The sequence below is a fragment of the Gymnoscopelus microlampas genome (assembly GCF_963454915.1).
Source record: "Gymnoscopelus microlampas genome assembly, chromosome: 5".
Classification (NCBI taxonomy): Eukaryota; Metazoa; Chordata; class Actinopteri; order Myctophiformes; family Myctophidae; genus Gymnoscopelus; species Gymnoscopelus microlampas.
In genome coordinates this window covers 44,810,399-44,821,167 of record NC_139942.1, presented here as the reverse complement: position 1 = coordinate 44,821,167, position 10,769 = coordinate 44,810,399, and the positions used below count along the sequence as shown (strand labels likewise).

The 10,769-nt window shown below is 42.9% G+C and overlaps 1 protein-coding gene across 1 annotated transcript; it reads left to right on the top strand.

Moving 5' to 3' along the window:
* Nucleotides 1–3,409: 3,409 nt before the first annotated feature.
* LOC311045128 (ETS domain-containing transcription factor ERF-like) lies at nucleotides 3,410–5,669 on the top strand (the record flags this gene model as incomplete). The annotated part of the gene is made up of 4 exons (XM_084056938.1): nucleotides 3,410–3,431; nucleotides 4,489–4,726; nucleotides 5,228–5,370; nucleotides 5,659–5,669. 4 exons carry the CDS (start codon nucleotides 3,410–3,412, stop codon nucleotides 5,667–5,669), a joined length of 414 nt encoding a protein of 137 aa, XP_083913064.1.
* Between the last annotated feature and the right edge of the window lie 5,100 nt (nucleotides 5,670–10,769).

The following is a 10,769-nucleotide window of genomic DNA, read 5'->3' as shown; positions in this document are numbered from 1 at the left end:
GTGTGTGTGTGTGTGTGTGTGTGTGTGTGCGCGCGTGCATGTTTGTGCATGTGCGTGTGTGTGTTAGGGTTAGGGCGGGCGGGGGGGGGGTGGTATATTCCCCATATTCCTCATATACTGCAAGGGTGCTATATGATATTATCATAACACACTCTAGTCATTATTAAGAGATAAAAGGAGGAAGTTAGACAGTTACATTATTTGAAGCAATGGTTTCTGTTTGTTTTGTTTTGTTCTGCTTATCTTTGTTCTGGAAAGTGTCAGGAAGGGAAACAATAATTAATTGATGATGGATGGGGGTCGGGGAGGGATTTACGAAATAGTGGCAAACGAAGGGCGAGAGAGACTATGACAGTGTGAGAGAGAGAGAGAGAACAGACACAGGGGGAGAGTGAGAGCAAGAGGGAGAGAGAGAGAGAGAGAGGGGAGAGGGGGGGGGGATAGGTACATGGGACAGGGGGGATTTAAGATTCCGTCTGTCCATCCATCCTCCAGTCCAAAGCAATCCACCTCAACGCAGGGCAGAGGGAGCTGAACTCCACTTTCTCATCCCACTCTACTGCCAATCAAGGTAACTTAACTCTATTCCTTCATTAATGTGATCTGTGCAAATTGAACTGGGCTGGAATGGAAATTAAAGCCAAACACACTTTGAATTGAACGTGTTAAGTTAAACAGATATAGTCTGCTCCGAGCTGACCTTTTGTCGCACCGCGTAATGTTTTACATTTCCCCAAAAATAAGCTGTTCAGCAGATGCTCTCATCCACGGCGACTTATCACAGCATCAGAAGACGCCTCGATTCCTTCATCTCCAATTTTAATAGCATAATCATTGGGTGGAAACCTCGTATGTCCAAAACTGCTACTTTTCAGGATTCCAATTTAAAAATAGCTATAATAGCAGATCTACAAGCTCAAAACGCGCCGTGCATTTTGAGCTTGTAGATCGGTTATTTTTGCTACTTTTGGGTGACGTTGTAGTATCACAAAGTAGGGCATTAATTCACAAAAAGAGGTTAAAGTAAGTGGCTCAGAGCTGCAATGTCCAGACAATGATGCTCCGAGAGGGTCAAAGAGTATAGAAAGACACTACAGAGAGAAGTGGGGTTTTTAAAAAAAAATGACATAAATCAATAGAAGGGCATGTTAGAGCGAGAAGCAGAGGAATACGTAAGCGAGGGGATGTGATTTGGTGGAGGAGAACAGGAACATTAGGTGCCCAGCGAAGAGACCAGTTGTCATTTCAGAACAGAACACTAACGGAATATAAGAGAGGTGACTAAATTGTCAGACTCAATGAAAATGCACCGCGAACCTCGAGCAGAGGGTTCGTCACCCTACTGTACATAATATTCTGTATAGTATACGATGTACTGTACAGTATAGTATGGATAATATTAGATTCTACAAGACAAATGGTGCGTGCCTTAAATGTGCAGAAAGCGTGGTTTTAGTGTGATTCTGCCGGTAGTTTCCGGATAAGGGTGGTTTCAGCACAGTCAGACAATACAATTTCAATTTAACTTTCTTTTCACAAATCTCTCAAAAAAAACACACAAGTAAACAGATGACACACATACATACATGTTCAAATGCAAGGTGTATCAAAACAAAACAAAATGAATAGACAAAGACAAACAGTAACCTTCATACCGAGGAACAGGAAAGAGAGAGAGAGGGAGGTGGGGTGGTGTCAATTTAACTCTAAGATGTTACAAATGTATACGGTTGCATTTGAAACCTCTCAGGCTTACCCATGGACAAATGAACACCCTAGCCTAAGGCATTTGCTGTGCATTTGTCAGGGCGGTCGATCGGTAAACAATATAAACACATCATGGGAGCAGACAGGTATAAAAGAGGTTATGAATATTCAAATTGCTATAAATATGTGATATTTCAGGATCAAGAGAAGTACTACGTTTATTTTCGTCAGTCATAGCTCGTGCAGAGAGTATAGGTAGACTATACCCACTGTATTGCACTGGGTTCGAATGCCAAGAAAATGTCTCTCTTTGACTACCTCAGGGATTTAAGGTGAGACATTTTCTTGGCATTCAACTCACACAGAATTAGCTGTCGAGTTGCATCTGGATTTATTCGTAATACCTAATTTAATATTTATGGATCAACATAACAGTATTTCTGTTTTTATTCCCTGGGATTTCTAACTCCGGTACACGCAGTGGATCAGGGTGATGAAAATGCCAATTAGCTTTTAAGACCCTAAAAATTCACGGTGACTTTTGCAGATGCACGGCACCTGTAATCCTTCAATAGGAGCCATACCTTCACCGTACTGGAGTAGAAGTAAGTATAAGTGTGTGTGCGTGCGTGTGCGTGTGTCTGTGTGTGCGTGTGTGTGCGTGTGCGTGCGTGTGTGCGTGTGTGTGAGTGTGCGTGTGTGTGTGTGTGTGTGTGTTTGTATTACTGTACTTGTGAGGGCCGAATGTCCCAACAAGTATAGTAAAATTTGAGAAATAGACATTGTATCAGGACCTTTCTCCAGGTCCTGGAGAGAAATGTTTGTTTTATGAATACAAAAGATTTTTTAGAGTTACAGGTTTACTAATTAGGAAAAGATTCAGGTTAGGATTAGGGTTAGGATTAGGACTTTTAGAGGCTAGGTTTTAGGGGATGGGGATGGAGTTATGCAGATTTATACTTAGCTGTGTGCAGGTGTTACGCACCGGAAAATGGCCGATCTACAAGCTCACCCATTGTCGCAGCTCGATGGGTAGTGTGACCTTGTAGATCTGCTATTTTTCAGATATTTCAGCTATTTCACCTCTGCTGTTTTCAATGCTGTCCAAAAATGTTTATGTCCTCACAAGTGTGTGTGTGTGCACAACATGTGTGCGTGTGTGCGTGTGTGTGAGAGAGATGGACAAGGCTTTACATTTTGCAACAGGCACAGGCTCACGTACTCACGACTGCACTTTATCTGAATCTCTACATGGCCTTCTCTGTGTCAGAGGAGACAAACCAACGCTATTTATTTATTCTTAAGGCATTGCCTGCAGTGCACTCGGAGCATGATGATAAAACTGGCCTCTGTGCAGCTTGGACATGTTGCAAAATATCATTACTTTTAGAGTCGTTTTACAAACCGCCTTAAAGAAACCCTGTTATAGCTTCACATAAACTTCACCTGGCTGATATACACTGTGACATCCTGAGTGTTAAAAGGGCCTATTTAAAAATATCTGCACCTGCCGATCTCAAAGCTCACAACACGTCACCTCACGACACGCTGTGAGTTTGTAGATGCCTATATTTTCTAAATGTTTGGGACATTTTTGGAGAATTCGGAAAAATTGCAAAAAGTATAAAATAGGGCTCTGTTTTGTTACTAATCTAAATCTGAAAAGTAACTTATAACTAAAGTTATAAGTTACCATTAGTTTATGGGCGGCTGTGGCTCAGGAGGTAGAGCAGGTCGGCCAATGATCCGTGGGTCGGAGGTTCGAATCCCGGCTCCTCCTCCTGTCCACATGTCGAAGTGTCCTTGGGCAAGACACTGAACCCTACACTGCCTCCAATGATTCGGTCGGTGCTAGCTTGCCACCATTGGTGTGTGAATGTGGGAAAAGTGGGGACGCTGGCGTCGAATGTTCGCCGCTCCACCTCCCAATGTCCCCTCCCTGAATGAATGAATGAACCATTGTAAGAGCGCTTTGAGTGAGTTTGAGTACTTAGAAAAGCGCCATAAAAATGCAATTCATTATTATTTATTATTATTAAAGTTTGCAAATAATTGTAATGTAGTAAAAAGTACAATATTTGCCCCTGAGGTGTACAGACGCAGCGCGACACGTTGTGAGCTTGTAGATCGGCTATTTTCAGAGCGCAACACCCGAGCGCAACCAAACATAAAATGACTTGTAGTTGTGTCTTTTAGTTCTGCTGGATCTCTTCTACACTAGTCCCTCATTAACATTTTAGTCTAGTTTTTATTTGTTGACTATGACGGAAAATGTTCGTTGACCACCCTTTTTCACTGACGAAAACTAAATAAAAACTAAGCTAAGATGACTGAAACTAAGACTAAATATATTGACAATATCGTCAACAAATAAAAACTAGACTAAAATGTTAGTGAGGGACTAGTGTAGTAGAACAGATCCAGTTGAACTAAAAGACACTTCATTTTATGTTTGGTTGCTCGTGGGTGTTCCGCTCTGAAAATAGCAGATCTACAAGCTCACAACGCGTCGCAGCGCGACGCGTTGTGAGCTTGTAGATCGGCTATTTTCAGCATGCAACCAAGTGTAAAATCAGCCATTGCGACGCCATCAAGGCACCGCCAAAAAAACATTTTAGTCGACTAAATCAACTGTAGATTTAGTCGACTATAATCTTGATGACATCTAATCTAGTCGACTAAAACTAGACAAAAAAACTAAAACATTTCAGATGACTAAAACATGACTGAAAACTAAATGGAATTTCACAACCGCTCACATGTTGTGACGTTTCCCCCCAGCAGTGCTGTTCCCTGATTGGGCGTACAAGCCGGCCTGGTCCCCGGGCTCCCGCCAGGTGCAGCTCTGGCACTTCCTGCTGGAGCTGCTGGGGCGGGGCGAGGGCGGGGGCGGGGCCATCGGCTGGGGAGGGGAGTGGGGGGAGTTTGTCATCAGGGACCCGGAGAGGCTGGCCAGGCTGTGGGGGGAGAGGAAGGGGAAGCCACACATGAACTACGACAAGCTCAGCAGAGCGCTCAGGTGAGGGGGGGGGGGGGGGGGGGGGCGGGGGGGCACGGCATGGCATGGCATGGCATGCAAAACACACACACACACACACACACACACACACACACACACACACACACACACACACACACACACACACACACACACACACACACACACACACACACACACACACACACACACACACAGAGAGAGAGAGAGAGAGAGAGAGTCTTCTCTTTAGATTATTATACTGTATTATATAATTTTGTGACTTGTTTTATGTTATATGTATGCTTTGGCAATGTAAAACATGTATTATCATGCCAATAAAGCAATTTTGATTGAATTGAATTGAATTGAATTGAATTGAATTGAATTGAATTGAATTGAATTGAATTGAATTGAATTGAATTGAATTGAATTGAATTGAATTGAATTGAATTGAATTGAATTGAATTGAATTGAATTGAGAGAGAGAGAGAGTTTAGTATCACTCCAACACTTTCATCGTGTCGTATTACCTCTTTCCAGGTACTACTACAACAAAAGAATCCTGCACAAGACCAAAGGGAAGAGGTTCACCTACAAGTTCAACTTCAGCAAGCTCATCCTGGTCAACTACCCTGGCTTTCCCCCCTGTCACCAGGTCATTACACTCCTCATCCTGTCTTCATGTGTTCTGTCATGTCGTTGCCGTCGGGTAGAAACCTCATATCTCCATGTTGTATACTCATATTTTTATCATACATTAATGCCCTACTTTTTCATACTACAGTGTCACACAAAAGTAAAATAGCAGATCACAAGGCGTCACACCGCAACATTTCTTATTAAGAGAAAGTGGTAGTGGTTAAGTCTGTCAGTGGGTTTTATAAATATTGAACGAATGAAAAGTATTAACAACAACATCTTTTGACTTAATAATGACATCAGAACACAGGTTGTTTTTCCACATTTCACAGTTTCCAGTTGACAGCGACAAAATGATCACACATCACAGCACACCAAAAGGGACATTTTCACAGTATTGCAATCCTTGTGAAAGCAGAAAGCAGACATTAGCCACATGAACCTCCATCCTTACCATCTCCACACATTCCATATAGCAACGCACTGTGAGCTTGTAGATCGTCTGTTTTCGGCGAATATATTTGGTGTAAGGGGTAAAAAAGGAGCGGACCAAGTATAGAGCCCTAGGGGGACACCGTAGGTCAACTAAGTACTAAATACTACTCAACTTTGGAGAGAAGGTTGGGAGTCGCTGACCTTGTCGGTTTGTTCCAACTAAAGGCCCTGATTCTTTGTAACACTCAGTGTAGCAGTGTTGATTTTGACAGCAAATTTTGATTTAGTTTTAGTCATAGTCTTTTGAATAACATTCCATTTAGTTTTAGACATATTTTAGTCGTCAGAAATGTTTTAGATTTTGTCTAGTTTTAGTCGACTAAATATCCTAAGATTATAGTCGACTAAAACTACAGTTGATTTAGTCGACTAAATTGTATTTTGGCGGTGCATTGATGGCGTCGTAATGCTTGATTTTACACTTGTTTGCGTGCTGAAAATAGCCGATCTACAAACTCACAACGCGTCGCAGCGCGACGCGTTGTGAGCTTGTAGATCGGCTATTTTCAGAGGGCAACACCGGAGCGCAACCAAACATAAAATGACTTGTAGTTGTGTCTTTTAGTTCTGCTGGATCTCTTCTCCACTAGTCCCTCACTAACATTTTAGTCTAGTTTTTATTTGTTGACGAAATTGTTAATATATTTAGTCATAGTTTTAGTCATCGTAGCTTAGTTTTTATTTCGTTTTTATTTAGTTTTCGTCAGTGAAAAAAGGTAGTCGATGAACATCTTTCGTCATAGTTTTAGTCGACGAAATCAACACTGCAGTGTAGGATGTAGTGTTGCGTAGCCCAGATCCTTCCTCACCCCCCCCCCATACCCTCAGAAAGGGCCATTATCCCCATCCCACCGTCACTCATCACCCATCCATTCATTCTCCAGCTGGTCCAGAGCGGGCCGCTGCCCTTCCCTCTGTTCACCTCTGACAACGGGCTGCCTCTCTGTGGAGGAACAGGACCGCTGCTGGACGCAGGTGAGGCCATACCGCCGTGCATGAATGACTGATACCTCATGCACGCATACACGCCACATATTTGCCCCTGAGATGTAAAAGTATTGAAAAATGGAAATATTCAATGAGTAAATGTACTTCCAGCACAACATACGCACACACACACTTTCATTCACACTTTCTCAGCAGCAGTCTCCAAAAAATGTGCGACACCCACAACCACAATATTAGAGGGAGTGTAAACAACGCTCTGGTAACACCCACCTTTAGAACAAACATGGGTAAATTCTCCTTCTACAGCACTGCCACCCATAGACATATAAAGGTAGACGCCTCCTCTGGCTCTAAAGTGTGTGTATGGCGGACGCACTTCCTCTTCTGGGGGGCAGCTGGAAATTTCCGTGTGCGTCACAGAAGGGGGCGTTCAGTAGGCCAATGAGAGGCAGGTGGGGGCGGGAGAAGTAGATTCTGACAAGTCTTGGAAAAGACGCGCTGTGATTGGCCAGTAGTCAACGCACTGTGATTGGCCAGTGCCCGTGCCCCCCGGAAATATGGCAGCCACCATACCAAGCACGTCGCTCCAATGAACTGCAGAAGCCAATGAGGAATCTAGGTTTCTATATCTGTGCTGCCACCCACACTGTGGAATTGCCAGACCCCATCCCTTAAAAAATGTGGTTCACTGGCTTCCTTTAAAACAGCCCTGAAAATTCACCTTTCAGAAGGCCTTTTTTTTTTTTACCTTTTTTGATGTTATCCTTTTGGACAAAGTGTTTGACTGTACTCGTGCTGTCAGTCGAGATGATTCTGATTCTGATTACCTAATTCCAATTCGGATTCTCTCTCTTTGACTGACAGCTGTCCAGCCAATGGCTCATCCCTTCCTGCTTCCCTACTGCCTGCCTAAGCCAATCCCGTTCCCCCAGGCGTTCCAAAGCCACTTCCCCCTCCTCTCCGCCCCGCCCTCGATGGGAGGAGCCAAGCTGAAAGGGTTGTCGGCCGGCCTTCCGCCTCTCGCAGCCGTCCACGGCTGGTCGGCCAATAAGAACGCAGCAGCAGCGGCGGCGGCGGCGGCGGCGGCAGCAGCTGGGTGGGACCTGAACGATATCGGCCGGAGCCTTTTCTGTGGCGTGAAGGAGGCTGGAGGAACTGGAGGAGGAGGTCAAGGAGGAGTAGGGGAGAGGAAAGTGGGTCGTAGTATTGGAGAAACCATCACCAGAGAGTGAGACGGATTGATTCACAGTGGTTCTCAACCTGTGGGACCCGGGGCCCACTGGTGGGCCGTGGGGATATTGCAAAGCGGGCCCCCAAGTAATAGGCTCTATGCACAGCAGCCATATTGGAAAGAAATTGGGCCTCTTCATTACTTCCTTTACAGCTGTTACCAATGATACTAATGAAGGCTCTGTGTGCATGTTGGCTCACTGGAAACACTCCATTTTGGTTCCCAAATGGCCCCTTAAGGTGGGTGTGTAACTCTGAGAGTGTACAAATGGAACCAAATGGACCCGTGAGGGTCCATTTGGTTCCATTTGTACACTCTCAGAGTTATGGGGGTCCTTGAAAATAAGACAACCACTATGCCACACTAAATGGAACGGAGCCTTAATTAGTAAGGCTAAACGGGCGCTGTGCACGCAGCGACCAGCAGTGAGAGAATGTTTAACGTATGAAATATGTTGTTTAATGTACGAAATATGTTTTGCTGACTCTTGCTGTAAACTAATTTGCCCTTTTTGGGACACAATAAATTAACCTTTGACCTTTGACCTTTAGTATTATTGGTAACACCTGTGAAGGAAGTAAGGAAGGGGCCCAATTCATTCCCAATATGGCTGCTGTGCATAGAGCCTATTGGCAAAACACTACGATTTTAAAATAATGTTAAAAAAGAGTCGTGGTATTATTTTTTCTTTTAGAACCTGGCTTGAAAAGTGAGTTTTCACTGTGATACCGATAAATAGGAGCTTAAAGTATACATATTATGTGTTAGTTCCATTGATCGAAGCTGTAACACAATTGATCGATTTATCATTCAAATAAACCTGCTCTGAAAATGCATGCGGCCCACCCATCTGGCCACTTAAAGGGATAGTTCACCCCCAAAATGACTTTTTTTCTATCGATTAGTTCCTAAGCCAATAATTTGATGACCGGCAGCGGTGCCGGTAGGAGACACAAAGAGTCTCCTTTGTGTCTCCTATACCGTAACCGCTTGTCGTATATTGGTCCATTGATCAGACAGGAAAAACACTATTCCCTAACTATTCCCTAAGTGCAAGAAGAACAAGGATCCAGTTCGAAAAGAGGGTTTGTCCACAGAAATGCTTTTATTTCCACAGACGTTGACACCTGCATTGCCAATCACAGAGTGTACCTGAATCACTAAAACATTGTACTTTATACAGACAGACATTTGACTTAGGACCATCCTACTATCTCTTTCTTGACCACTCACAAACTGATTTCCAGGAACAAAAGATTTCTTGGGGTGGACCTTCTCAGTCACATAATGGATTACAATCTGTCTTGGTTTTAACACATAACATGTATCTATCAAACTGTACTTTTACACAAGCTCATATTATGAAATCATTGTTTATCATCTTATTACCTTCAATATAAGCCCACACATGTATGTATTCAACCTTGTATGAATGAGTTAAAAAAGAGATGATTTAAGAGGACTTGACATTTTCCTTAGATTCAAGAAGAAAAGTTTACATGCAACTATAACTGATTTCTTCCACAACCACATTTGTTCACACTTGTGTACTTACAACAAAATAAGCTTTTACCTAGAGATAAGAATAATACAGTATGACTTCAATCTGAGTCTGCATGACTTTACCACAGGTTTTTTGAAGAGAGAGAGACAGATGCATTTCACCTCTGCCATCACCCTTGCATAAAGACAATAGTATTGAAATCAGCCTCTTGGTCACAAAGGACTTGGCTCTGTGATTTGTTTTGAGTTCACACTCAAGACCTGGGATCTCCTGTTCAAGGACAAAAGGCAGGATCTTCAGGGTGTGACTAATTTAAATCAAAATGCAAACTCAAACCTTGCTTTCTCAGCCTCATCTCCAAAAGGTCACAGCTTTCACCTGAAAATCTCATACTGTTATTAACTAATAATACATTATATAGTTCTGGATATACCATACGCTGCCTACCGGTCCACTGGTCATCAAATTAATGGCTTATAGGAATGGGCAAAAACTAAAACATATCCATGAATTCAAGTCTCCATTGGGTGACTAATCGATAGAAAGAAAATAAATTATTTGGGTGAACTATCCCTTTAACACGGCAGCTGTAAACGTCAACACTTTCAAGGTTTTCAAGTGGGCCTTGATCCAGAAGAGGTTGAGAACCACTGACATAGAAAACAAATACATTGTTTTCTCCTCATCAGATCTTTAAAAATGTGTTTATTCTGAAATATTTGTACAGTGCTTTAAAATATGTTATTTGGAAATATTTGTACAGTGCTTTATTATTATTATCATCATAGAATGTTATAGGCCCTCGAGTGCAAACTTTTTCATGTCAAGGACCCCCAAATTAATATATATTTGGCCATGGACCCGCGTCTGAATATATTTTGTGCCGGGGACCCCCATACAAGATTTTTGTTGTTAGAAATTGTCAAAAATAAATAGGACTCCTGGAGGTCCCCGGATCCCACTTTGATAACCACTGCTCCAGTCTAAGGGTTGGGTTCCCAAAGGTTTTCAGGCTGCGACCCCCCAAAATAATCATATTTGAACTGGGGACCCCCCACCCTGACAACATTACATTTAGTTTGCCTCGGTTCCACAGAAGAATATTGTGAAAATAACAGAACTACATGCCAGTGCGAGGCGTTGTGAGCTTGTTGATCGGCTATTTTCACAATGTTTGCCTCTTTCTAACGTAATATTTGACAATTTGCAATTGTGCAATTTGACTGCACTTGTAAACAATTTACATGCACCTGAGTGGTGAGAGA